The sequence below is a fragment of the Stenella coeruleoalba genome, assembly GCF_951394435.1.
Source record: "Stenella coeruleoalba genome assembly, chromosome: 20".
In the NCBI taxonomy this organism is placed as follows: Eukaryota; Metazoa; Chordata; class Mammalia; order Artiodactyla; family Delphinidae; genus Stenella; species Stenella coeruleoalba.
In genome coordinates this window covers 3,499,741-3,527,020 of record NC_137166.1, presented here as the reverse complement: position 1 = coordinate 3,527,020, position 27,280 = coordinate 3,499,741, and the positions used below count along the sequence as shown (strand labels likewise).

Sequence of the window (27,280 nt, the reverse complement as noted above, 5' to 3'; positions counted from 1 at the left end):
AGGCTTTTCCCCAGAAAAGCTCTTACCTTACCTAAAGATAAAAAGCGAATCGACAAACTGAAGGTACCTTTCTATTACTTCACGGGGGGGGAATGTACAGAGCTCTGTGTACACATTTATGCACACCCACCAGATTGTTACTGCGGCAGGTAGGGGTGTTTTCATACAAACGTAAATTTTTGAGAGGAAAGTCAAAGGTGCTTCAGCCTTGTACTGTGTATATATATTAAAAAAACAAAGTTTTGTATGTTTTTATTACTTTAATTATTGTTATAAAAAAGCCTGCCATTTTTAATATGTGGTTTGGAGGGATTTTTGTTGTTTGTTTTCTTGTTTGGGGGTTTTGTTTGTTTTTGTTTTGTTTTTCTGGGCAAAAAAAAAAAAATCCTTGCTTTTTAGTGTTTGTACTGCTGCTGGTCAGGACGTTAAGATATTGAAGTGTTTTTTAAAAAATTAAAGAAGAAGAAAAGTAAAGAGCTTACCACTGGCGCCTATGCGATCACTTCATTTTTGAGTTGCACCAGAGTGATGATGTAGAAAGCCATGGTTACGCCTCACTTCCTCTTGCGCCCCGCCCCTGCTCCGGACAGCAGCCAGTTCACCACAGCCCATGCTGTGAAGCGAGGAGGGGCGGGCTCCGGTGGGAGCCAGGTGGACGCTGTGTGTGCACCTTCACGCACGCAGGCGCACATGGGCTTCGTTAAGAGCCTTTGAGGAAGGGAGCGGCTGCTGGGGCAGGATGCTGAGGTGTCTTACGGCAGTCTGCGCAGGTGCAAAGTAGAAACTGTATAGGGTTTATTTATTTAGATGCAAAGCTTTGTACCAGCCTGAAAGTAGGGTGAACAATGTCTGCGCAGAACTTCTCTTCTTGGACTGACTTACTGTGCCAACCACAGGAGCGGCTAGGAACGGGGATGAGGCAGGTTCAGGCAGCGTGAAATCTAGATCAGGAAGGCATCTCTTGCCCAAGTGGGCCTGAACCAGAGGCCAAAGCAGCCAGTGGTTGTTGGTCTGCCCGGGGGAGGGGGGAGGGAGAGGGGACCCGAGCATCGCGCCCTGGGCCAGGGGAAGGGCTGGCTGACCTTCAGGAAGTGGCCACGCCCTCGGCCCCAGACCTCAGCTGCGCGGAACAGCTTGCTGGCAGATGGCGTTGTGTCACTTTATCTGTTCCCACACAGTTTGCTCTGTATATCTGCCAAGAATCTTCCAGTTATTAGCAAACTCAGACGAAAAGTGCCGCCAGTGTTAGCAGCAGTCAGCAAGTGCTTTTCTCTCTACAGAAACGACTTGACGAGAACTAAGGGCTCTTCCGGGGCCTCCTCCCCTGCAAAGACACAGAGCGCCATGTGCCACAGGTGGCGACAGGTGTTTAGAGGGAGCCCCACTGCCAACGATCAGGGCAAAACGTCACTGAATTTCTCTACCTAAAATCTGCTTGCTGGCTCTGAAGGCCTAAGGGTTACTACATCTTAACGCTTCCCCCCAGTCCTCCTAACTCCATAGTAGAAAATGTCTGGATGCCTTTGCTCCTCGGCTCTGGTAGGGGTCCTGGCCAAAAAGCAAAGGGATGAGTAGATCTGATAACATGCACAGCCCCATCCTGTTACCACCTGAGGGGAGCGCCTGTGTCTGCGGCTGTTTTGCTTTTGGGGAGGAGGACGCGGCACACAGGTTAAAGGGACGCCTGCCCAGGGGTGCAGCTGTGTCACTGAGCTAGAACTGCCTGCCTCCCCGCTGCCCCGCCTCTGAGCTGCTCCATCACTCTGCTTCCCCATACTCCCACCGACTTGTGAGGGTCTCTGGATATTCTAAGGCTCAAGAAGTAATAGGACAATCAGAATATAAATACAAACCCGTAAGGCAACATGAATAAACTAAGAAAAAGGAAACAAAGTGTCTTGAAAACAAAAGATTGGGTACTATGTCTCTGCACCACTGAGACATAGTACCCAATCTTGGGGGTTTTTTTGTTCCATTTAGTAATTAGTTTTATAATCTGAAAACACTTATTCTGAAAGAGCATGGTAGCATCAGAGCCTCTTTTCAGTTTGGGCTTAAAAACTGACAGAGAAATATGGAATCCCTGAAGCTTTCTGTTCAGCTGTTTCACACTGAGTTTGAAAGACAAAGTTCAGAAGTGCACCACATTTGCTCTAGAACTGATCATGCAACTTCTGTGTCAGTACTTTTGTGAACAGTCCTGCACGACCTGTGTCTTCCCACGGCACCTGGGAGAGACGGCTGCCGTCTGCCCTCTGAAGGGGGTTTCGCTAAACCTGTGCAGGATGGGATCCCTTCCAAAAGTGAGTCGTGTGGTTCTGCATTTAATCAGATCGTTAGCAACAACCCAGAGCTTTCCCCCAAACTTGGCGCCACACGTAGAAACAAGCCAAACTGATGTGAAATATCGTAATCTTAATCCATTATCTCAGACAAGTGACCAAGATAGGCTCTTCAACAGTGTAGTCTATATTCTAAAGGAAACAAAACACTTAATTGGCATACATGCTCATAGATTATACACCCTCAGGGAAACTCAAAGAATATTAAAAGGAGCCGACACCTTCAGCAAAGTAGCGACGCATTAAAGTATTCTAACAGGAAGTCTTAAGTTTGTACGTGGGATGGTGTTTCGTCAAGTAGCTCACGATGCTGTCACATCTCCAACATTAGATTGCATACCCCCCTTCCCTCTGGGCCACGGCTTAAAGTGTAGCAAGTTCCAGGGACCTGCCACCAGATGGAGATGGTCAGCACCGCGACGCTGTTCATCGTACAGCGTGGATTAGCCACTTCGCAGCAGCCCTGTCCTCTTCCAAGTAACCACACTATCGACTTTACTACTTGCAGTAGCCTGTCCCCAACCTTCTGATCCAGCGCTTAACCTTAACTCCTTAACTCTACCTTGACCCGAGGAAGACCATGCTAATCAATCAGTCGTGTTACTCTGTATGTACCTATGCTTAACTGCTAGAACAGTCAACCAGTACATGGAAGGAGGAGGAACAGTGCCTCGGTCACTCTGGGGGGCAGTTTAGATGCTGTGAAACTAAACCTGTTCTAAGTGTACTTGTTTGAATTAACTGTATTGTAATATTATTTGTTGAATGTAGTAATTAGGTATTTATGAATATATTGCTGTAATTTCTGACAACATCCAAAAAATAAAATCTTCCTAAATCATCTTAAGAGAAAAATCTTTTCTATGTTGTAATAAGGCCAAAAAATAAAAATAAGAGCTCAACAATTACACAGCTTTAAGGTAAAGTGTGAAGACACATTCGACTGTGCCTCGGCCAGGTTTTAAGAGAAGGGGATTCGGGGTGAAATCTGAGATACACAGGACTCCTAAACTGCCACAGTAACATGTGGTTTCATTCTAGAACATTCCCCAGATTAACTCTGAAGGATTCTGCATAAGAGAGAGATGAAAAGACAAGTCCTGTCATCTCTTAAGTGATGGAGACCAGGTCTTCTAGGTCCTCATCCCTCCATGTGCGGCCCTTCGGTGCTTAAACAATAGCTGCTTGAGCAACCTGAAGTAAGTTTGTATTTTAAACACTGAAGGGTAAAAACACCAGCAGATATTCTTTAGGCCCAGTTGATCACGCACACGTACCCCTCATAACCCTTGAGATGGCATGTGACTGCTTTTGATTGACGGCGCTAGCATTGGAAACCAGCTGGTTACCGAACCTACTCATTACATGACGAGACGATCTCCCCCCGGCCGCCTCCTGCGGTAATGTACTTTTCTGTAAGGGACTGAGCAATGCTAGCGCTTAAACTTTTCCTCCTAGGGGAAAAAACCAATACCGTTACCTGAGCCATTGCTGCCTAGAACTGTCTTCCCCTCAGTTCATCAAGAACCATGTAATAGGCCCCACTTTTCCCCCTGGGGTCGTGTCTTCAGCTTCACTCATACACTCGATAACATGGAATTGATTTTGTCCTGACTTTCCTCTTGCTGATAAGCAACCCTTAGGGCCTTACCCAGAAACAGCCAAGAGAACAAGAGATACCCAGAGTGTCGGTCGGAAGTTGACAGTTGCCTGCTAAACCTCTCAAGTTTGGTCCATCAGATCATTCTAGCCACTTGGCCTGCTCCCTTGTGTGGCAGTTATGCAGGAAAAAAACCCAACAGAGATGTGGGTTGATTCCATCTTTATTGTGTATCAGGGCTTAGATGATAAATATGGGTTGCTGTCACTCGCCACTCATCTGCTGTCCTCCTCCGTGTGAAGAGCCTCTGTAGCAGACTAAATTTAGCCCCAGAGATGAGGGTCAAGAAGGGAGAAGAATGGCCGAGGCCACGTTACCATCCTGCTACATCTCCATCTTACCATCCTGCTACATCTCCGTCTTAAAAGCAACACTGGACGGCACCGAACACTCACCTGCACACAACAGTCCCGTGCAGGAGACCCAGAGCTCTGCTAGCGAAATCATTCGTTCTGCCAATGCTTTTCTCGTTTCCCCATGAAAGGACAGCTGGCTCCCAGATACAGACATGGAATTACAGAATGTCTCGAGGACTAAGCACAAGCCTGTTGCTTGCCAACAAGGTTATGAACCCACCCCTTGATTCACTGCAGTTTTTTGCATACATTCAGAAATAGTTCTAGAACTCTGGAAATGTGAGTACCTCTGTCACGTCCCGAGCGCTCAGGCCACCCGGTGAGCCTCCTGCTGGCAGACACGGGCCTCTACAAACCAGTCTCTGCCTACAAGTCCTGAGACTGGGAGCTGTCAGAAGGTTGCAGGTTCGTGCGGAGTTTGTACATGTGATTGAGCGCTTGTGTGAGGAAAGCCCCACTGGTGTTGATCTCCATCAAGGTCAAGTTATCCAGCTAAAACACAAGGGCAAACAGACCGGGTTGGTTGAGTCTTTGATTTCACGAAAGGTTAAATCTACTGGATAAAAAATAAGGAACCAATGAGTAATAATTTTCTGAAAGCCCCGCATGGCTAGTTATCCCTTCCCGCGACGCCCTAAGCAGACAAGATGCCGCGGGCTGTCCCCCAGAGCATCCGGCCTCCGTGGGCGGCCCACCGCATGCCCACCTTGGCGTGTGCCTCCTGCTGTCTCACGAAGCTGTCAGCAGACACCCGGAGCTTGGCTATGCGAGTGTCCCACACGTCCTTGATCAGGGTCCGGATCTCATCTGCTTTCGGGATGTTGTCTGAAGCACTAAAGGAAGCAAAAGGTGAAATAAATCGTATAAGGAAGCACTCAGCGAACTAAGGCAACTTCCAGGTAGAAGTGGCTTGTGTAAATGCTGCTTGGATTCAGGCAAAAATGCACAAGCTGTTCTAGACTCAAAATTGGTTTCGCTTTTTCAGTTTTTTAAAATGTAAGGATTTCTAGCGGTTAAGCTTGGTGCCAAGAAAATTCAGCCGTGATCCTCACCGAGTTATCTGTGCTCATGTTACCTGTCCCTGGGCAGGCTGTGGTACAAGGACTTCTGTTATTCACCAAAAAAAATGAGATCTTGGAGAAGCAGCTCTGAGTCGGTCCTCCCCTGACTCAGGATAACTGAGTGTTCTATGCTATAGAATTTCCATCGAGAATGAATTTCTTTCAAAGGCTGGCTCAGCAGTCATGACCTCTAATGCTAATACCCCATCTGTTATCCAAGGGCTAGAACCCACTAGGGAAAGAAGACGAAGGCTCTGTGCCAGGCATTTCTATCCTCACAAAATCCCTGAAGGATAGGAGTGTCCCACTCTACAGAGAAAACAAAGATACATTTGCAGAAGTCACAGAACAAATCGCAAATGAGCATAAACAGCACACCTATACACAGCAAATTCTGGGTAACAGTCTGACTGGAGCCAGCGGGGCCGCACTGAGAGCCTTCCTGTGTGACACATTTGTAAACTAAACTAACCTTTGAAGGAAGAGACAAACTAGAAGACAAAAGCAAAAGCCAACATCACGGATCACCAGGCGTCCTAGGGTAACCTGGCAAGGCTGTCTCCACAGGCTAAAATAGCTCAAGATGAGTAGATGGAGAATCAGTAGCATACAATTGATACAGTAGATTTTATTTAAGACCCAAACATTTGGATCTTATGCTCTGAACAGCAGGTTAAAGAACAAAGGACCCCAGCTCCTCGTGAACTGCACTGCAGAACCGAGGTCCCTTCACTGAATGCATGGCTCTAAGAAATTATAAAACAAGGGTTTCGATAGGCACTGCGTACGTAACTCATTGAACTTCAAAAACTGAAGATGAACCGGCCTCCCCTCTGCTCCCATATTCTCCCTTCTGAAGTCACACTCCCCTACAAAAGCAGCCCTCTCATATCCTCCGGATAACGCCCACCTGCCTGAACACTCTCCTGGGGACGCCGCGTCCACCGCCCTGCCCTCACTCAGTCCACGCCGGTCCCAACAGCCCTGCTCCACAAATCCAGGCCCTCTCACCTTCTGTCCTTCTACCTACACTGCCCTCTCCCCTAGTAAATTTCCCTCAGCCTCCAAGCCAGGGATCCCTCCTCTGGCAGCACCAGGCATGAGGGTTGCACCCCGACATACTCTGAACAGCATTAGCACACACTGCAGGGTTATACCACATCTGTCAACAGGGTCGCATCTCCTCCCCACGAAACTGGAACTCAAGCCTACATGACCATCTCCACTACCTGGTGGGATGCTTAGCATGTTGAATGCTGAGAATGTTGTGAACTACACAACTGCAGCCACATGTCAACTCAAGGACAAGTCCATGTTGTGCAGATTTTCACCTGAATTCCACAGGTGGGCCCCCGGCCCCTGCTGCTCTTCGGGAGGCAGTAGGGAGCTTCCAACTTTGGTTCTGCTTCTGCTCTTGAATCCATCAATGAAAAGGTGCTCAGGGCTTCAAAAGCTTGACATTGTGCAAATTACATTCTAAGTAGCCACACCTGCCTGCCCCCGACATTCCACAAACATGTGAGTACCAGGCACTGTGCAGGGGCAGGCGAGACAGTCCCTGCCCATGAGACCTGGGGGCGGGGGTGGGGAACAGCTCAGGCACAGCAGTTAGAGCATTACACCTGACAAATGCTATAGAGGGGTGCAGAGCTGCCAGGAGGACTGGTACACGTAACCTGGGAGGGAGGACCTGCTATGCTAAACCCGAGGAGGGAGCAGGGAACAGGTGGACTCACGGGGCAGAAGGACGGTGTACACACACACACACACACACACACGCGTGTGCCTGTGCACTCTGAGGACCTGGGCATGTGTGAAGAAGTGAAGGAGGCCAACGTGAGCCTGCACCCTAGAGAATCGGAGGGAAGGACTGCAGAGAGTGGTGCGAGACGGGAGAAGGGAACCAGGCTGTGCGGTGCTTCGAATACCACGATCAGGACTTCAGACCCTAGAGAGGCTCCGAGGAGCAGGGGACTCACGTGGCAGCTGTATCTTTGCAAGGCCGCTCTGGCTCAAGGCGGAGAATGAATTAGAAGCCCGTGGGGAGCCTGAACTGGATGAGGGGAAACAGTTTTGCCCCAGTGGACCTGCCTTCTAGCCCAGGGTCGAAGGAAAATGCGACCCCTGGCCCTTCCTGTGCAAGAGATACAAGAGCGCAGACGCACAGGCCCAAAGGGGAAAAGGGGTGCAGCTCGACTAATGACGCATTCGCAGTTCAGAAAAAGGCTACTGCTGGAGGTGATGGGCTGACACTAGAGTCCAATATCAAGTGACGGGTGGGACGCAGAATGGAAAGAACCACGGGATCCACCAGGAGAGGGAAGGGTGGAGAAAGGGAAAAAAGAGAAACAGGGAGAGACAGAGCCCGGCCAGTGTGTGCGTGCCCACAAACGACTCCCAGACTACCGGCTGAGGACCTGGGCGCCAAAGCTACCACTTCCCTCGGTAATGAGCGTGGAACACGAAAGGAGGTGGGCTGGGAACTGGGGGTTCCATCGTGCATGTGGGTTCGAAGAAGTGAGAGGTACTTACTGATTTAAGAGGAGTTTGGTGAGCTCCATGTAGTGAAGGCTGGGCATAGGGGTAAAAGTCTCTTCCTTTCGTTCATGATCCCGAATCTCCTCCAACTTCTCTGAAATTTAGAAGTGTGTACATTTTACCATGACCACGAGCAAAATATAGTTTTAAAACCGTCCAAATTTACCAAGTACCTATATTAGCTAGTCAATCAACTAAAAAGTACATTAAAAAAACCCACTTTTTGAAATAACATAGCAGTAACTAGACATCACTGGGCCGATTTCCTCAAGCACTTCTCTTAGAGAAGGTGGTAGATTTGGGTTATTGCTGGGCCTGCAGAATATATGACTGAAAACAGGATGTCAGAGTCTGAAGTTCTTTTCTTAGGTAAAGAGTGAAGTATTCTACCTTTGATGCAAGCAGTGATGACAGTAACCAGTGACCGGAGAAATTTACTTTTATATTAAACCCTGTTCAGCAGACAGCAAGACAACTTACAACTAATACAGAGCTGAACGCCCCATGTCTGGAATCAAACTGCTGAGTCCAATTCCATCCACAGGAACAATCTCCACACGCCTCACCCCTCTCCCCTTCTGTCCTTCCCCCTGGCCTGAGAAAACCCGAGTCCTGAACCCGCCACTGCACGCTATGGCGAAGGGACACACAGAACTCTGCAGTGGGGCCTCGTGTGAAATGACTGGCCACGCATCTCCAGGGGCCCTCGGTGCTACCCTGCAATCCTTACACTCCCCTGCTCCAGACACCCTCTCACTTTCCATCCTGCCCGCCCTCTCCATGCTTTCTCCCCAACACCTTGCGGGGCTCCGCACACTACCGCCACCGCATCCTTCTAAGGGGCGCGCTGGACCTTCTCTCACCTGCACAGAACACCGCTCCGGCACCTGTCCCCACTCCTGAGTGATCCCTCTTGCCCTCGCTATCGGAGCCGTCCATCAAACTCGATGCAACATCTTCCAGCTTAAAAAGAAAATCCTCCCCTGACACCAAATCCTTCTCCAGCTACCAACCCATTTCTCACGCCCTTCACAACAAACCTTCAAGAGTTCCCTGACATCGGCATTAACTGTTCGGGTGGGCGACTATCCCACCCTCTGACACGGCTCACCGAGGCCACCACCTCTGCTCGGCCAAACCCAAGGGCCACATCTCAGGCCTCGTCACGTCTGACAAGGGCCAGTACTTGGGGTGTGTTTATCACTTGGCTTCTGGGATACCACTCTCCCCAAGTTCTCCTCTCATCTCCCCGGCTCCTCCAGGCCTTCCTGACCTCAACACACTGGAGGACAGAGCTCCTTCCCTCACCCCTTCTCCACTGCCTACACCCATATCCCACGTGTTCTCATCCCACTTCATTTAAACGCCACCTATGCTCTCATGACACCTTCCACACCTAGAATCCCAGCTCAGCCCCTCCCCTGACCTCCTGACTCAGGTGCCCCACTGCCCACAAAATTGCCACTCGGATGTCTAACAGGCACCTCCAGTGTCGCATGTTCAAACCCTCTCCCGGCTCCCACCCTGGTCCACACTGTCCCTGCAATGTCTCAGGAAAGGGCAGCCCCACCAGCAACCCCAGTGGGCACCCTTACCTCCTCTCTCTCATCCCATGGTCTGTCCTTCAGCAAATCCTGCTGTCCCTTTTCTTCAAAATACGCCTAGATGCCAACCACATCTGCCTGCTTCCATCAACTCACTGGGCAAGCCACCCTGAGCTCTTGCCGGGCTAACCCCCTACCGCCCCCTCCCCACACTCATCTCCACACCACAGACTGAGTCTCTTTCTTTTCCACATCTAAATCAGAGTATGAAACACCTCTGTTCAAACCCTGCAATGAATCAAAAAGACCGACCATACCCAGTGACGGCCCGGAGTGCAACAACAGGAGCTCGTACGTCTCTTCTGGGGTTACAGGAGTGGCTCAACCACTCTGCAGGGCTCCTGGGCAGCTTCTAACAGAGCGAAGCACAGTCTGCCCTACGAGCTGCCAGTTCCCCGACTCTAGGTGTTTATTTACCTGAGAGAAATAAAAATACATACCCGCAAAAAGACTGAGACACGACTGCTCAAAGCAGCCTTCTTCACAGTAGCCTAAAATGGGAAACGACCCAAATATGCACCAACAGAAGGATGGGGGGGTCAAGCTGCGGAATCCTCACGCAACGGAGGAAACACTACTCAGCGGTAACAGCGATAACAGAATGACGCAATGACACGTGCAACAACAAGGGCGAATCTCAAAGACACTGTGATGAATAAGAGAAGTCAGAGGAAAACTGACATGCCAGACGATTCCATTCCCATGCCGTCCAAGAACAGGTGGAACCAATCTACAGGGGCAGGAGCAGCAGCTAGCTCCTGGGCAGGACCCACGGGATGACTAGTGATTTCCATGCCTCGTCAGCGCACGATTGCCCAGGCGTACGAGAGGCCTCAGGCAGACTGTCTCCACACCTTCCCTCTGACTCTGGCCCTCCCACAACACAGGCTGTTGCCCTCTAACACCTGGGTTAGAATAGGCCAAAACTGACAGAAAGGGATGCAGTGCCAACAGAACCAGCGCCTGGTGGGTGGGTGGGGAGGCCCCTGCTTAAAAAAACGCCCTTCAGAGCAGAAGGGACTGGAGTTTCCTGTCATGTTTCAGGACCACCAGATTCACACACCCCTTTGGGACAGGAAGTAAAGACAAAACGCGCGAGCAATCTTTCTTAAACTGTATTTGAGTGCACCTGGCTCCAAGTGTCCTAGCTTCTAGGAGGTAGGTACCCCCGGGTGATTTCCAAAGGGAAGGGGATAATCAAAATCTCTCAGAGGCTTTTCAAATTTCATATGCCCCCCAACCCCGACCCCAAATAAATGTGACATTCATTCTTTACTAGTAATGAGCCATTCATAGCTCCAGGTGAGAAAAAGACTGCAACGGCTCAGGAAGAAGACCGTGTGCCTCTTTGATGCGGTATTTTCTTCTCGGTTTTTTTCCAACAGCTTTACTGAGGCATAATCGACATACCATACCATTCACCATTCAATGGTTTTTTAGTATATTCACAGAGTTGTGCACCCATCACTTCAATCAACTTCAGAACATTTTCATCACCCCAAAAGGAACCCCATAATGGTTCCATCACCTGCTCAAACCCTCATCCTTAGGCAACCACTAATCTTCTTTGTCTGTGGATCTGCCTGCTCTGAACGATTCATATAAATAGAAGAATACAATAGTTGGTCTTTGTGTCTGGTTCTTCTCCCACTTAATGCAACATTTTACAGGCTCATCGGGACTTCCCTGGTGGCGCAGTGGTTGAGAATCTGCCTGCCAATGCAGGAGACACGGGTTTGAGCCCTGGTCTGGGAAGATCCCACATGCCACGGAGCAACTAAGCCCGTGCGCCACAACTACTGAGCCTCCGCTCTAGAGGCCTGTGAGGCCGTCGTGCCTAGAGCCCGTGCTCTGCAACAAGAGAAGCCACTGCAATGAGAAGCCCACGCACCACAACAAAGAGTAGCCCCCGCTCACCATAACTAGAGAAAGCCCATGCGTGCAGCAATGAACACCCAACGCAGCCAAAAATATAAATAAAAAATAAAGGTTCATCTATGTCTGCACCCTGTGTCACAACCTCATCCACTTAGGTGGCCAAAAACAATATTGCCTTGGATGGATGATGCCTTATTGTCATGCATTCTCTCTAATGTAAGGTAACGACTCTGTTCCTCATGCTGGTCTCTGGGTTTTAAAAAAATTTTTTTTTGATATATTTACTTTTATTTATTTATCTTTGGCTGCATTGGGTCTTCGTTGCTGCATGCAGGCTTTCTCTAGTTGCGGTGAGCAGGGGCTGCTCTTCATTGTGCTGCACGGTCTTCTCATTGCAGTGGCTTCTCTTGTTGTGGAGCGCGGGCTCTAGGCATGCGGGCTTCAGTAGTGGTGGCACACGGGCTCAGTAGTCATGGCTTGCAGGTTCTAGAGCGCAGGCTCAGTAGTTGTGGCGCATGGGCTTAGTTGCTCTGTGGCATGTGGGATCTTCCCGGATCAGGGCTCAAACCTGTGTCCCCTGCACTGGCAGGTGGATTCTTAACCGCTGCACCACCAAGGATGTCCCTAGACTTTAAAATAAACACAGTTACAAGAGACAAAGAAGGACACTACATAATGATCAAAGGATCAATGAAAGAAGAAGATATAACAATTGTAAATGTATATGCACCCAACATAGGAGCACCTCAATATATAAGGCAGATACTAACATCCATAAAGGGAGAAATTGACAGTAACACAGTAACAGTAATAGTAGGGGGATTTAACACCCCACTTTCATCACAGACAGATCATCCAGACAGAAGATCAATAAGGAAACACGAGCCTTAAATGATAAATTAGACCAGATGGACTTAACTGATATTTACAGAGCATTCCACGCAAAAGCCACAGAATACACATTCTTTTCCAGTGCACGTGGAACATTCTCCAGGATTGATCACATGCTAGGCTACAAAGCGAGGCTCAGTAAATTTAAGAAAACTGAAATCATATCAGGCATCTTCTCCGACCACAGCACTATGAGATTAGAATCAGCTAGAAGAAAAAAACTGTAAAAACACAAATACGTGGAGGCTAAACAATATGTTACTAAACAACCAATGGATCACTGATGAAACCAAAGAGGAAATTAAAAAATACCTAGAGACAAATGAAAACAAAATCATGACCATCCAAAATGTATAGGATACAGAAAAAGCAGTTCTAAGAGTGAAGTGTATAGCAATACAATCTTACCTTAGAAAACAAGAAAAATCTCAAATAAACAACCTAACCTTAGACCTAAAGCAACTAGAGAAAGAAGAAAAAAACAAAACCCAAAGATAGTACACTGAAATAATAAATATCAGAGCAGAAATAAATGAAACAGAGACAAAGAAAAAATAGAAAATATCAATAAAACTAAAAGCTGGTTTTTTGAAAGGATAAACAAAATTGATAAATCTTTAGCCAGACACATCAAGAAAAAAAAAGGGAGAGGGCTAAAATAAATAAAATTACACATGAAACAGGAGAAGTTACAACAGAAATACAAAGGACCATAAGCACCTACTACAAACAACTCTATTCCAGTAAAATGGACAACCTAAAAGAAACGGACAAATGCTTAGAAAGGTACAACCCTCCAAGACTGAACCAGGAAGAAACAGAAAACATGAACAGACAAATCACAAGTACTAAAAATGAAACTGTGATTAAAAAACTCGCAACAAACAAAATTCCAGGACCTGATGGCTTCACAGCTAAATTCTATCAAACATTCAGAGAAGAGTTTAACACCTAACCTTCTGAAACTATTCCCAAAAATTGCAAAGGAAAGAACACGCCCAAACTCATTCTATAAGGCCACCATCACTTTAATATCAAAACCAGACGATACCATAAAAAAAAGAAAATTACAGGCTAATATCACTGATGAACAGATGCAAAAATCCTCAACAAAATACTGGCAAACTGAATTGAACAATACTCTAAAAGGATCATACACCACGATCAAGTGGGATTATCCCAAAGTTGGAAGGATTTTTCAATATCTGCAAATCAATCAGTGTGATACACCACATTAACAAACTGAAGAATAAAAACCATATGATCAGACTTTCCTGGTGGCGCAGTGGTTAAGAATCTGCCTGCCAATGCAGGGGACACGGGTTCGAGCCCTGTTCTGGGAAGACCCCACATGCCGTGGAGCAACTAAGCCTGCACGCCACAACTACTGAGTCTGCGCTCTAGAGCCCACGAGCCACAACTACTAAAGCCCACGTGCCTAGAGCCTGTGCTTTGCAACAAGAGAAGCCACCACAATGAGAAGCCTGCGCACCACAACGAAGAGTAGCCCCTGCTCGCCGCAACTAGAGAAAGCCCACGCGCAGCAACGAAGAACCAAGTAAGCCACAAATGAATAAATAAAACAAAAACAAACAAAACCATATGATCATCTCAATAGATGCAAAAAGGGCTTTTGACAAAATTCAACACCAATTTATAATAAAAACTCTCCAGAAAGTGGGCATAGAGGGAACCTACCTCAACATAATAAAAGTCATATATGACAAATCTACAGCTAACATCATACTCAACGGTGAAAACCTGAAAGCATTTCCTATGAGATCAAGAACAAGATAAGGGGCTTCCCTGGTGGCGCAGTGGTTGAGAATCTGCCTGCTAATGCAGGGGACACGGGTTCGAGCCCTGGTCTGGGAAGATCCCACATGCTGCGGAGCAACTAGGCCCGTGAGCCACAACTACTGAGCCTGCGCGTCTGGAGCCTGTGCTCCGTAACAAGAGAGGCCGTGACAGTGAGAGGCCCGCGCACCGCGATGAAGAGTGGCCCCCACTTGCCACAACTAGAGAAAGCCCTTGCCCAGAAACGAAGACCCAACACAGCAAAAATAAATAAGTAAATTAATAAACTCCTACCCCCAATATCTTCAAAAACAAAAAAAACAAACAAAAAAAAACAAGATAAGGATGTCCACCCTCTCCACTTTTATTCAACATAGTTTGGAAGTCCTAGTCATGGCAATCAGAGAAGAAAAAGAAATAAAAGGAATCCAAATTGGAAAAGAAGTAAAACTGTCACTGTTTGAAGATGACAGGATACTATACAAAGAAAATCCTAAAGATGCTACCAGAAAACTGCAAGAGCTGATCAATGAATTCAGCAAAGTGGCAGGATACAAAATACATACACAGAAATCTGTTGCTTCTATACACTAACAACGAAAGATCAGAAACAGAAATTAAAGAAACAATCCCATTTACCAGCACATCAAAAAGAATAAAATTCCCAGGAATAAACCTACCTAAGATGACAAAAGACCTGTACTCTGAAAACTTTAACACACTAATGAAAGAAATCCAAGATGATACAAACAGATGCAAAGATATACCATGTTCTTCAACTTGAAGATCAATGTTGTCAAAATCACTATACTACCCAAGTCATTCTACAGAATCAGTGCAATCCCTATCAAATGAACAGTGGCATTTTTCACAGAACTAGAACAAAACATTTTAAAATGCGTATGGAAACAAAAAAGATGCAGAAGAGCCAAAGGAATCCTGACAAGAGAAAACGAAACTTGAGCAATCAGGCTCCCTGACTTCAGACTATACTACAAAAAAGCTACAGTAATCAAAAAAGTATGCTACAGGCAAACACAAAAAATATAGATCGAACACAAAACATATAGATCAAAGAAAGCTCAGAAACAAACACACAAACTTATGGCCAATTAATCTACGACTAAGGAGGCAAGCCTACACAATGGAGAAAACACAGTCTCTTAAATAAAGGGTGCTACACTGATGCACAGTGTACCAGTGTGTACAGCACAGGACAGCTACATGCACAAGACTGAAACTAGAACACTGTCTAACAGCATACTCAAAGATAAACTCAAACAGAATTAAAGACCTAAATGTAAGGCTGGGATACGAAAAACTCTTAGAGGGAAACATAGGCAGAACACTCTGACATAAATCACAGCGAGATCTTTTTGATCTGTCTCCTCAAATAATGGAAATAAAAATAAACAAATGAGACCTCATTAAACTCAAAAGCTCTTGCAAGCAAACAAAACCATAAACAACAAGACAACCCACAGAATGAGAGAAAATACTTGCAAACGTTGTGACCGACAAAAGCTTAATCTCCAAAATTTACAAACAGCTCATGCAGCTCAATATCAAAAAAACCCCAAACAACCCGATATAAAAATAGGGGAAGACCTAAATAGACTTTTCTCCAAAGAAGACATACAGAGGGCCAAGAGGCACATGAAAAGATGCTCAACATCGCTAATTATAAGAGAAATGCAAATCAAAACTACAATGAGATACCACCTTATACCAGTCAGAATGGCTAACATCAAAAAGTATACAAACAATAAATACCGGAGAGGGTGTGGAGAGAAGGGGACCCTCCTATGCTGTTGGTGGGAATGTAAATTGGTACAGTAACTATGGAAAACACTATGGACATTCTTTAAAAAACTAAAAATAGAGCTACCATAAGATGCAGCAATCCCACTCCTGGTCATATATCTGGAGAAAACCACGGTTCGAAAGGATACATGCACCCCAACGTTCATTGAAGTGCTGCTTACAATAGCCAAGACAGGGAAGCAACCTAAATGTTCACCCACAGATGAATGGATAAAGAAGATGCGGTACATATATACACTGGAGTATTACTCAGCCATCAAAAGGAATGACATAATGCCATCTGCAGCAACACAGACAGACCTGGAGATTATCATACTAAGTGAAGTAAACCAGACAGAGAAAGACAAATATCATACAATACAGCTTATATGCAGAATCTAAAACAAAATATGCAAACTGACTTATTTACAAAATAGAAACAGGCTCACAGACTTAGAAAATAAACATACAGTTACCAAAGGAGAAAAGTGGAGGGGAAAGATAAATTGGGAGTATGGGACTGACATACACACACTGCTATATTTCAAATAAATAACCAACAAGGACCTACTGTATAAAACAGGGAACTCTGCTCACTATCCTGTAATAACCAAAATGTGAAAAGAATTTGAAAAAGAGTAGATACGTGTATATATAAAACTGAATCACTATACTGTATACCTGAAACTAACACAACATTATTAATCAACGAAACCCCAATATAAAATAAAAATTAAAACCAAAACAAAAATAAATGGGACCTCATTAAACTCAAAAGCTTTTCACAGCAAAGGAAACCATAAACAAAACGAAACGACAACCTACAGAATGGGAGAAAATACTGGCAAAGGATGTGACCGACATGAAATCAATCTCCAAAATTTACAAAGAGCTCATGCAACTCAATATCAAAAAAGCAAACAACCCTATCAAAAAATGGACAGGAGACCTAAATAGCCTTTTCTTCAAAAAACACATACAGACATCCACAGGCACATGAGAAGATGCTCAACATCGCTAATTATTAGAGAAATGCAAATCAGAACTATAATATCACCTCACACCAGTCAGAACGGCCATGATCAAAAAGCCCACAAACAATAAATGCTGGAGAGGGTGTGGAGAAAAGAGAACCCTCCTATGCTGTTGGTGGGAATGTAAGTTGGTGCAGCCACTGTGGAGCACAGTATGGAGGTTCCTCAGAAACTAAAACTAGAGCTACCATATGACCCAACAATCCAACTCCTGGGCATATACCCGGACAAAACTATAACTGAAAAAGATACACGCACCGCTGTGGTCATGGTAGCACTGCTTACAATAGCTGAGACATGGAAGAAACCTAAATGTCCATCTTCATAAAGAAGATGTGGTACGTATATACAATCAAATACTACTTGGCCATAAAAGAGAACGAAATAATGCCATTTGCAGCAACATGGATGCAACTAGAGAGTATCATACTACGTGAAGTCAGAAAGAGAAAGACAAATACCATGTGATATCACTTACACGTGGAATCAAAAATATGGCACAAATGAACCTATCTACAAAACAGAAACAGACACAGGGATCAGATTGGTGGCTGCCAAAAAGGACGGGTGAAGGGAGAGAGCTATGGACTGGGAGTTTGGGGTTGGTAGATGCAAACTATCATACTCAGAACAGATAAAAAACAAGGTCCTAGGGCTTCCCTGGTGGCGCAGTGGTTAAGAATCCGCCTGCCAATGCAGGGGACACAGGGTCGAGCCTTGGTCCGGGAAGATCCCACATGCCACGGAGCAACTAAGCCCGTGTGCCACAACTACTGAAGCCCGTGCACCTAGAGCCCGTGCTCCGCAACAAGAGAAGCCACCGCCATGAGAAGCCCGCGCACCACAACGAAGAGTAGCCCCGCTCGCTGCAACCAGAGAAAGCCAGTGCGCAGTAACGAAGACCCAATGCAGCCAAAAATAAATAAATAAACTTTTTTTAAAAAAAAAAAAAACAAGGTCCTACTGTTTAGCACTGGGAACTACATCCAACCTCCTGGGATAAACCATAATGGAAAAGAATATTTTAAAAAAAGAATGTATGTATGTGAATCACCGAATCACTTTGCTGTACAGAAGAGATGCACACATTATACATCAGCGATACTTCTATTAAAAAAAACAAATAAAATAATTCCATTTGCAGCAACGTAGATGGACTTGGAGATTATCACACTAAGTGAAGTAAGCCAGACACAGAAAGACAAATATCACATGATATCACTTATATGCAGAATCTAAAATAAAATATACTTAGAAAACAAAGTTACAATTACCAAAGGGGAAAGGTGGAGGAGAAGGATAAATTGGGAGTATGGGACTGACATATACACACTACTACATTTCAAATAAATAATCAACAGGACCTACAGTGTAACACAGGGAACTCTGCTCACTATCCTGTAATAACCGAAATGGGAAAAGAATTTGATAAAGAGGAGAGACATGTATATGTATAACTGAATCACTTTGCTGTACACCTGAAAATAACAACGCTGTTAATCAATTAAACTCCAAAGTAAAAGAAAAATTAAAACAAAAATAAACAAATGGGACCTCATTAAACTCAAAAGCTTCTGCAAGCAAAGGGAACCATAAAAACGAGAAGACAACCCACAGAATGGGAGAAAATACTTGCAAACGATGCCACTGACAAGGGATCACTCTCCAAAATTTACAAACAACTCATGCAGCTTGATAAACAAATAACCGCATCAAAAAATGGACGCAAGGGCTTCCCTGGAGGCACAGCGGTTGAGAGTCCACCTGCCGATGCAGGGGACACGGGTTCGTGCCCTGGTCTGGGAAGATCCCACATGCCGCGGAGCGGCTGGGCCCGTGAGCCACGGCCGCTGAGCCTGCGCGTCCGGAGCCTGTGCTCCGCAACGGGAGAGGCCATAACAGTGAGAGGCCCGCATACCACCAAAAAAAAAAAAACATACAGACGGCCGCAGGCACATGAGAAGATGCTCAACGTCGCTAATTATTAGAGAAATGCAAATTAAAACTACAATGAAGGCTTCCCTGGTGGTGCAGTGGTTGAGAGTCCGCCTGCCGATGCAGGGGACATGGGTTCGTGCCCCGGTCCGGGAAGATCCCACATGCCGCGGAGCGGCTAGGCCCGTGAGCCATGGCCACTGAGCCTGCGCGTCCGGAGCCTGTGCTCCGCAACGGGAGAGGCCACAACAGTGAGAGGCCCGCGTACCGCAAAAACAAAAACAAAAACAAAACTATAATGAGATATCACCTCACACTGGTCACAATGGCCATCACCAAAGAGTCTAAAAACAATAAATACTGGAGAGGGTGTGGAGAAAAGGGAACCCTCCTACACTGTTGTTGGGAATGTAAACTGGTACAGCCACTATGGCAAACAGTATGGAGGTTCCTTAAAAAAACTAAAAATAGAGCTACCATATGACCCAGGAATCCCACTTCTGGGCATATATATGGGGAAAAAACATGATTCGAAAGGATACATGCACCCCAATGTTCATTGCAGCGCTGCTTACAATAGCCAGGACATGGAAGCAACCTAAATGTCCTTTGACAGAGGAATGGATAAAGAAGATGTGGTACATATATACAAAGGGGTATTACTCAGCCATTAAAAGGAATGATATAATGCCATTTGCAGCAACACAGACAAACCTGGAGATTATCATACTAAGTAAAGTAAGCCACACAGAGAAAGGCAAGTATCATATGATACGGCTTCTATGCGGAATCTAAAACAAAATATACAAATGGACTTATTACAAAACAGAAACGGACTCAGAGACTTAGAAAACAAACTTACGGTTACCAAAGGAAAACGATGTAGGGGAAGGATAAATCGGGGAGTGTGGGATTGACATATACAGTAAGTTTCCCACATACAAACAAGTTCCATTCCGCGAGGGCATTCGTAGCCCCATTTGTTCACAAGTCCAACAAAGTTAGCGTAGGTACCCAACTAACACAATAGGCTATATAGTACTGTACTGTAATTGGTTTATAATACTTTTCACACAAATAATACATAAAAACAAACACAAAAAATAAACATTTTAAATCTTACAGTACCCTGAACAGTACAGTAGTACAACAGCTGGCATAGAGCTGGCATCGAGTGAACAGGCAAGAGGAGTTACTGACTGGAGGAGGGAGGGGAGGTGGGACATGGTAGAGCTGAAGGACCGTCAGCAACAGGAGACGGAGGGCAAGCCGCAATGTCACTCACGCCTGACGTTCACGGCACAGATTCTGGTTCTTTGCTGGATCGATTCTATCTACCCTCTTGAAAAAACGATCCAGTGATGTCTTGGTAGTGGCTCTTTTTGTCTCCTCACACATGACACGGTAGCACTGGACTGCATTCTGATCGACTGCTGCAACCTTCGTGTACCGTTCTGTGTTAGGGTCCTGTGCCTCAAAAACCAACAGTGCCCCCTCAAATAAAGGAAATCCCCTTGCAATTTCCTGTGTTGTGAATCTCTTCGATTCTTCAGTTACTTCTTCTTCTTGTCTTTGTCCTTTCTCTGGGCCTCCAATTCCTTCAGGTCTTCACTAGTAAGCCCCTCGTGCTGCACAGCAACGAGTTCAATGAAGCTGTCCTCTTGCAGATCTAGCGCCAGCTTCTCGCTGAGGGTCACTACGTTGCTGAAGACTTCTTTGGACTCCTCATCCACCTTCTCAAAACCAAGAAAATCGTGAACAAACTGTGGGCAAAGGTTCTTCCAAACCCCATTCATGGTGACGGCCATAACGTCATGCCAAGAAAAGTCAATCTTTTTTACGGCCGTGTAGATGTTACAGTCCTTCCAAAACTGTCACAAAGTTGTTCCTGTTGGTCACTTGCCTTTACTGCCTGACGAAAGTGTGACGTAAATAATATTTCTTGAAAGTCACTACAACTCCCTGGTCCATATGTTGGATTAACGACATGGTATTCAGTGGCAGATGCACTACTTTGACGTTGGGATGAAAGTCATTCATGAATGGGGGGTAGCCCGGATCACTGTTGAGCAGCAAAAGAATGCTGAACGGGATGTCCTTCTCCAAGCAATGTTTCTCTACCTCTGGGATAAAGTGGTGGAAAAACCAATCCTGGAAAATGGCCTGTGTAACCCAGGCTTTGGGGTTACTCTTCCACACAACAGGAAGAGAGCCCTTGGCTACGTTTTTAAGGGCTCTTGGGTTCTCTGAATGATAAACTAACAGAGGCTTCAGCTTCATAGCACCAGAAGCATTGCCACCAAACAACAGAGTTAGCCTGTCCTTTGCTGCTCTATAGCCTGGCATCAACTTTCCCTCCTTGCCGATGTAACTTCAGTCCAGCATCCTCTTCCACTACAGTCCTGTCTCATCCACATTAAACACCTGCTCGGGTAAATTCGCGCCTTCATCAATAATTTCTCAAAGCGTTTCAGGAAATTCCCGGGCAGCTATCGTATCTGCACTCGCTGCCTCACCACTTACTTTTACCTTGTGAAGCTGGCTCCAGCCTTGAACCGATGAAACCAGCCGTGGCTGGCATTAGATGTGCCCTCTGATTCTTTGCCGTGTTTCCTCTGCAAGGCTTTTGGCTTTCTCTTGAATCAGCATTAAGCTGAGTGGGACTCGACGCTGATGCTGATCCGCCATCCACCTATTGAGAAGTTTCTGCACCTCCTCCATCACTTTTCCACGCTTCTTTGATATCACTGTCAACATCATCGGCACAGCAGCCTTCACACGTTCCATGATCTTGTCCTTCTTCTTTAGGATCGTGCTGGTGGTTAACGATTCTTGTTATGAGAACGAGCGACATCTGCCATCTTTTCGCCTCGCTCCACTCTCTCAATTATTTGCACTTTTGTTTCCACTATTATTGCTTGGCGCTTCTTAGCAGTACCAGCTACATCACCGCTGCTTTTATGCCTGCTTCCGGACATCCTGGGCTTGAAATAAAGATACTGTACTAGCGTACTCTATACAGTAAAGTACACCAAAGCACAACCACCTGTAGAGGATGCACGCACATGGCAATGTACGACAGACACGTGAACTAACAGACGTGACTGGACATGTGAACGCACGTTCCCATCTTTGAAAGTTCGCAACTTGAAGGTTCATATGTAGGGACTTACTGTACACACTACTATATTTAAAATACATAACCAACAAGGACCTACTGTACAGCACAGGGAACTCTGATTAACATTCTCTAATAACCTAAATGAAAAAAGAATTTGAAAAAGAGTTCATACATGTATAACTAAATCACTTCATTGTACCTCTGAAAATAACAACATTGTTAATCAACTATACTCCAATATAAAATAAAAATAAAAAACAAAAAGGGACTTACCTGGTGATCCAGTGGGAAAGACTCTGAGCTCCCAATGCAGGGCACCCTGGTTTGATCCCTGAACAGGGAACTAGATCCTGCATGCATACCAAAACTAAGAAGCCTGCAGGCCACAACTAAGAAGCCCACATGTCAAAACTTAGAAGCCTGCATGCCACAACAAAGACCTGGCACAGCCAAAACAAATAAATAAAAAATAATAAATTCTTAAAAATTAAAACAAAAACAAAAAAAAACAAATGGTACCTCACTGAACTCAAAAGCTTCTGCAAGCAAAGGAAACCATAAGCAAAATGACAAGACAACCCAAAGAATGGGAGAAAGTATTTGCAAACGATGTGACCAACAAAAGATTAATCTCCAAAATTTACAAACAGGTCGTGTAGCTCAATATCGAAAAATCAAACAACCCAATAAAAAAATGGGCGAAAACCTAAATACACTTTCCTCCAAAGAAGACATATAGACGTCCACAGGCACATGAAAACATGCTCAACATCGCTAATTCTTAGAGAAATGCAAATTGAAACTACAATGAGATATCACCTCATACCAGTCAGAATGGCCATCATCAAAAACTCTACAAACCATAAATACTGGAGAGGGTGTGGAGAAAAGGGAACCCTCCTACACTGTTGGTGGGAATGTAAATTGGCACAACCACTATGGAGAACAGTATGGAGGTTCCTTAAAAAACTAAAAATAGAATTACCATTATATCATATATACCATATGATACCATATATTACCATATATCATATATCTGGAGAAAACCATGGTTTGAAAGGATACATGCACCCCAATGTTCACTGCAGTGCTGCTTACAATTAGCCCAGACGAGTCAGCCACCCAAATGTCCATCACCATATGAATGCATAAAGATGATGTGGTACATATACACAATGGAGTATTACTCAGCCATTAAGAAGAATGAAGTAATGCCATTTGCAGCAACACAGATAGACCTGGAGATTATCATACTAAATGAAATAAGCCAGAAAGGGAAATACAAATACCATATGATATGAGTTATATGTGGAATCTAAAATACGGCACAAATGAACCTACCTACAAAACAGAAACAGACTCACAGACATAAGAGGTCATACTTGTGGTTGCCAAGGGGGAGGGCGGTGGGGGAGAGGGATCAAATCGGAGTTTGAGGTTAGCAGATGTAAACTATTATATAGAGAATGGATAAACAGCAAGGTCCTACTATACAGCACAGTGAACTATACTCAATATCCTGGGATAAAGCATAATTGAAAAGAATATAAAAAATGAGTGTACGTGTATAAATGAGTCACTCTGCTGTACAGCAGTGACACAACACTAAATCAAATATACTTCAATAAACAAAAAGTTTTTTTAAAATCTTGAAAAATCTAGTCCATTTCAAGCAAAAATCAAATTTCTAAGGAAAATAAGGGAATATTTAAAGCTTCTATCATGGGAAAAAATGCACTATGGAAATATCTGTCTTGCCACAAATAAATGATCTAATGTATCACTCTTTAGGAAAAAAAGGAATGTATATATGTGTACATATGTGAGTCACTTTGCTGTACAGCAGAGATTAGCACAACATTGTAAATCACCCATGCTAGCACAGGGAGATCAGCTCGGTGCTTTGTGACCACCTAGAGGGGTGGGATAGGGAGGGTGGGGGGGGGTTGCAAGAGGGAGGAGATATGGGGATATATGTATATGTATTGCTGATTCACTTTGTTATACAGCAGAAACTAACACACCATTGTAAAACAATTCTACGCCAATAAAGATGTTAAAAAAATCACCTATGCTTCAATTAAAAAAATTAAAAAATAAAAAAAGAATGAAATAATGCCATTTGTAGCAACATGGATGAACCTGGTGATTAACATATTAAGCAAAGTAAGCCAGACAAAGACAAATATCATATATCACTCATATGAAGAATCTAAAAAAAGAGAGAAATGAACTTATTTACAAAACAGAAACAGACTCACAGACTTAGAAAACAAACTTATGGTTACTAAAGGGGAGAAATAGAGAGAAGGGATAAATTTGGACTTTGGAACTGACATATACACACTACCATATCTAAAATAGATACCCAATAAGCACCTACTGTATAGCATATGGAACTCTGCTCAATATCCTAGTAATCTAAATGGGAAAAGAATTTGAAAAAGAACAGATACATGTATACGTATAACTGAATCACTTTTCTGTACACCAGGAATTAACACATTGTTTTGTTTATTTATTTATTTGGCTGCGTTGGGTCTTTGTTACTGAGCGCCGGCTTCTCATTGCAGTGGTTTCTCTTGTTGCAGAGCACGGGCTCTAGGCACGTGGGCTTCAGTAGTTGTGGCACACAGGCTCAGTAGTTGTGGCTTGCGGGCTCTAGAATGCAGGCTCAGTAGTTGTGGCACACAGGCTTAGGTGCTCCGTGGCATGTGGGATCTTCCCAGACCTGGGCTCGAACCCGTGTCCCCTGCACTGGCAGGCGGATTCTTAACCACTGCGCCACCAGCAAAGTCCCAAACACAACATTGTTAATCAACTATACTCCAATATAAAATAAAACTTAAAAACAAAAATAAAAATAAACAAACAGACCTCTTTAAACTCAAAAGCTTTTGCACAGCAAAGAAAACCATACACAAAACGAAAAAACAACCCACAGAATGGGAGGAAATATTTGCAAATGATGTGAACAACAAAAAATTAATCTGCCAAATTTAGAAAGATCTCATGCAGGTCAATATCAAAAAAAAAAAAAACAAAAAAACAACCCCATCAAAAAACAGACAGGAGACCTAAATAGCCTTTTTTTTTTTTTTTTTTTGCGGTACGCGGGCCTCTCACTGCCGTGGCCTCTCCCGTTGCGGAGCACAGGCTCCGGACGCGCAGGCTCAGCGGCCATGGCTCACGGGCCCAGACGCTCCGCGGCATGTGGGATCTTCCCGGACCGGGGCACGAACCCGTGTCCCCTGCATCGGCAGGCGGACTCTCAACCACTGCACCACCAGGGAAGCCCTAAATAGCCTTTTTTCCAAAGAAAACATACAGACGTCCACAGGCACATGAAAAGATGCTCAACATCTCTAATCATTAGAGAAATGCAAATCAAAACTACAATGAGATATTACCTCACACCAGTCAGAATGGCCACCATCAAAAAACCTACAAACAATAAATACTGGAGAGGGTGTGGAGAAAAGGGAACCCTCTTGCACTGTTGGTGGGAATGTAAACTGATACAGCCACTATGGAGAACAGTGTGGAGGTTCCTCAGAAAACTAAAACTAGCATTACCACATGATCCAGCCCATTCCACTCCCGGGCATCTACCAGGACAAAACTTAATTCGAAAAGATCCATGCACCCCAATGTTCACTGCAGCCCTGTTTACAATAGCCCAGACATGGAAGCCACATAAATGTCCATCGACAGAGGAATGGGTAAAGAAGATGTGGTACATATACACAATGGAATATTACTCAGCCATTAAAAAAAGAAAGAAAGAATGCCACTTGGAGCAACATGGATGGACCTGGAGATTATCATACTAAGTGAGATAAGTCAGACAGAGAAACACAAATATATGATAACATTTATATGCGGAATCTTAAAAAAAAGATACAAATGAACTTATTTACAAAACGTAAACAGACTCATTGACTTAGAAAACAAACTTACGGTGACCAAAGCGGAAAGGTGGAGGGGAGGGATAAACTGATAGTTTGGGGTTGACATATACATACTATGATATTTAAAAGATAATTGAGGGGGAGGGAAAAAAAGATAATCAATAAGGACCTACTGTACAGCACAGGGAACTCTGCTCACTATTCTGTAATAACCAAAGTGGGAAAAGAATTTGCAAAAGCGTAGACACATGTATATGTACCTGAATCACTTTGCTGAACACCTGAAACTACTACAACACTGTCAATCAACTATACTGCAATATAAAACTAGAATTAAAATTAAAAAGTTTGTGGAAATATCTTAAAATCAAAACCTTAAGTAGAATTTGTACACATACCCCAAACGACCATTACTAACAGTGGTCCGCGGCCTCGCGCAGCTGAGGCTGGGAAGCATTCATTGATTTCACCTGATGAGCGACGCCGCGTCCCTGGAAGGACCGCTTGCCTCCACCCGCGGGAGGGCGACCCCAGCCCCCACGGCCCGCCCCCCCACCACACCCCGCTCCCCCTCCACACCCCACTCCCCCTCCACGTGCTCACCCACGTCCATCCACTCGGGGGGGAGCAGCCGACACTTCTGTCTCTGTTTCAGGTTGATCGCCAGCCACAGAGGCACCTGCACTGGTAAGCCGGGGTTGAAAGGCCCCAGGTCGCCCTGCAAGCAAACACACACACACACCGTCCCTCAAAACTGCATCGCTGGACCTCTGCTGTCCACGGGCTTGAAGCCCGAGCGCGCTCTCGGCCACACTGCGCCCCACCGCTCATCTGCGCTGGGTCCCGAACGCCGCCAGACGACACCTGTGGGCGCTGGACCCGCCGCCCAGCCCCCCTCCCGGAAGCGGGAACCGACCAGGGAGAGCCGGAGGCCCGGCGGGTCTCACCCCGATGAGGTAGATCTTGTCCAGACTGAAGTTCGGGATGATGGTGACCAACTCCTTCTCGGCCAGGAACTCCACCTCGGCCGCGTCCATGGTGGGGCCCGCGGCCAGACCCGGGACTCGCCGCCGCCGCCGCCGCCTCCGGCCCCTCAGCGTCCGGGAAGACGCGCTACAGCCGCCGCTTTCCCGCCACCGAGCAATGCCCAGCCTCTGGCCGGAAAAAGCCTCGGCCGGCCTATAGAAACGCGGCGTTCTCCGCGGGGCGGCGGAAGGCGGGGACCGCGGATGCTACGAGCCCGCGGATTGGCGAGCCTGAACGAGGCTGCGAGCGGACCCCGCCCCTCTCGTGGGCAGGCCCCGCCCCATCCCGTGTCCCGGCCCGCCCCTCCCGTGGGCCAGCGCGCC

General features: G+C 45.5%; 1 protein-coding gene across 1 annotated transcript; it reads right to left on the bottom strand.

The window, feature by feature from the left end:
* Positions 1-1,195: 1,195 nt before the first annotated feature.
* GINS2 (GINS complex subunit 2) lies at positions 1,196-26,983 on the bottom strand. Its single transcript, XM_079907164.1, has 6 exons — positions 26,879-26,983; positions 26,535-26,649; positions 7,952-8,051; positions 5,065-5,191; positions 4,646-4,850; positions 1,196-1,324 (listed from the first exon to the last, which is right to left on the bottom strand). Exons 1-5 carry the CDS (start codon positions 26,966-26,968, stop codon positions 4,725-4,727), a joined length of 558 nt encoding a protein of 185 aa, XP_079763290.1. The 5' UTR covers positions 26,969-26,983; the 3' UTR covers positions 1,196-1,324; positions 4,646-4,724.
* Between the last annotated feature and the right edge of the window lie 297 nt (positions 26,984-27,280).

What these genes read in the sequence shown, in the direction of transcription:
- GINS2 (XM_079907164.1), bottom strand. Translation starts at nt 26,968, where the DNA reads ATGGACGCGGCCGAGGTGGAGTTCCTGGCCGAGAAGGAGTTGGTCACC. An exon ending in CCCCGAGTGGATGGACGTGG is followed by an intron (nt 8,052 to 26,534) that starts GTGAGCACGTGG and finishes TCTAAATTTCAG; the next exon opens with AGAAGTTGGAGGAGATTCGG. An exon ending in ACCAAACTCCTCTTAAATCA is followed by an intron (nt 5,192 to 7,951) that starts GTAAGTACCTCT and finishes TGCTTCCTTTAG; the next exon opens with TGCTTCAGACAACATCCCGA.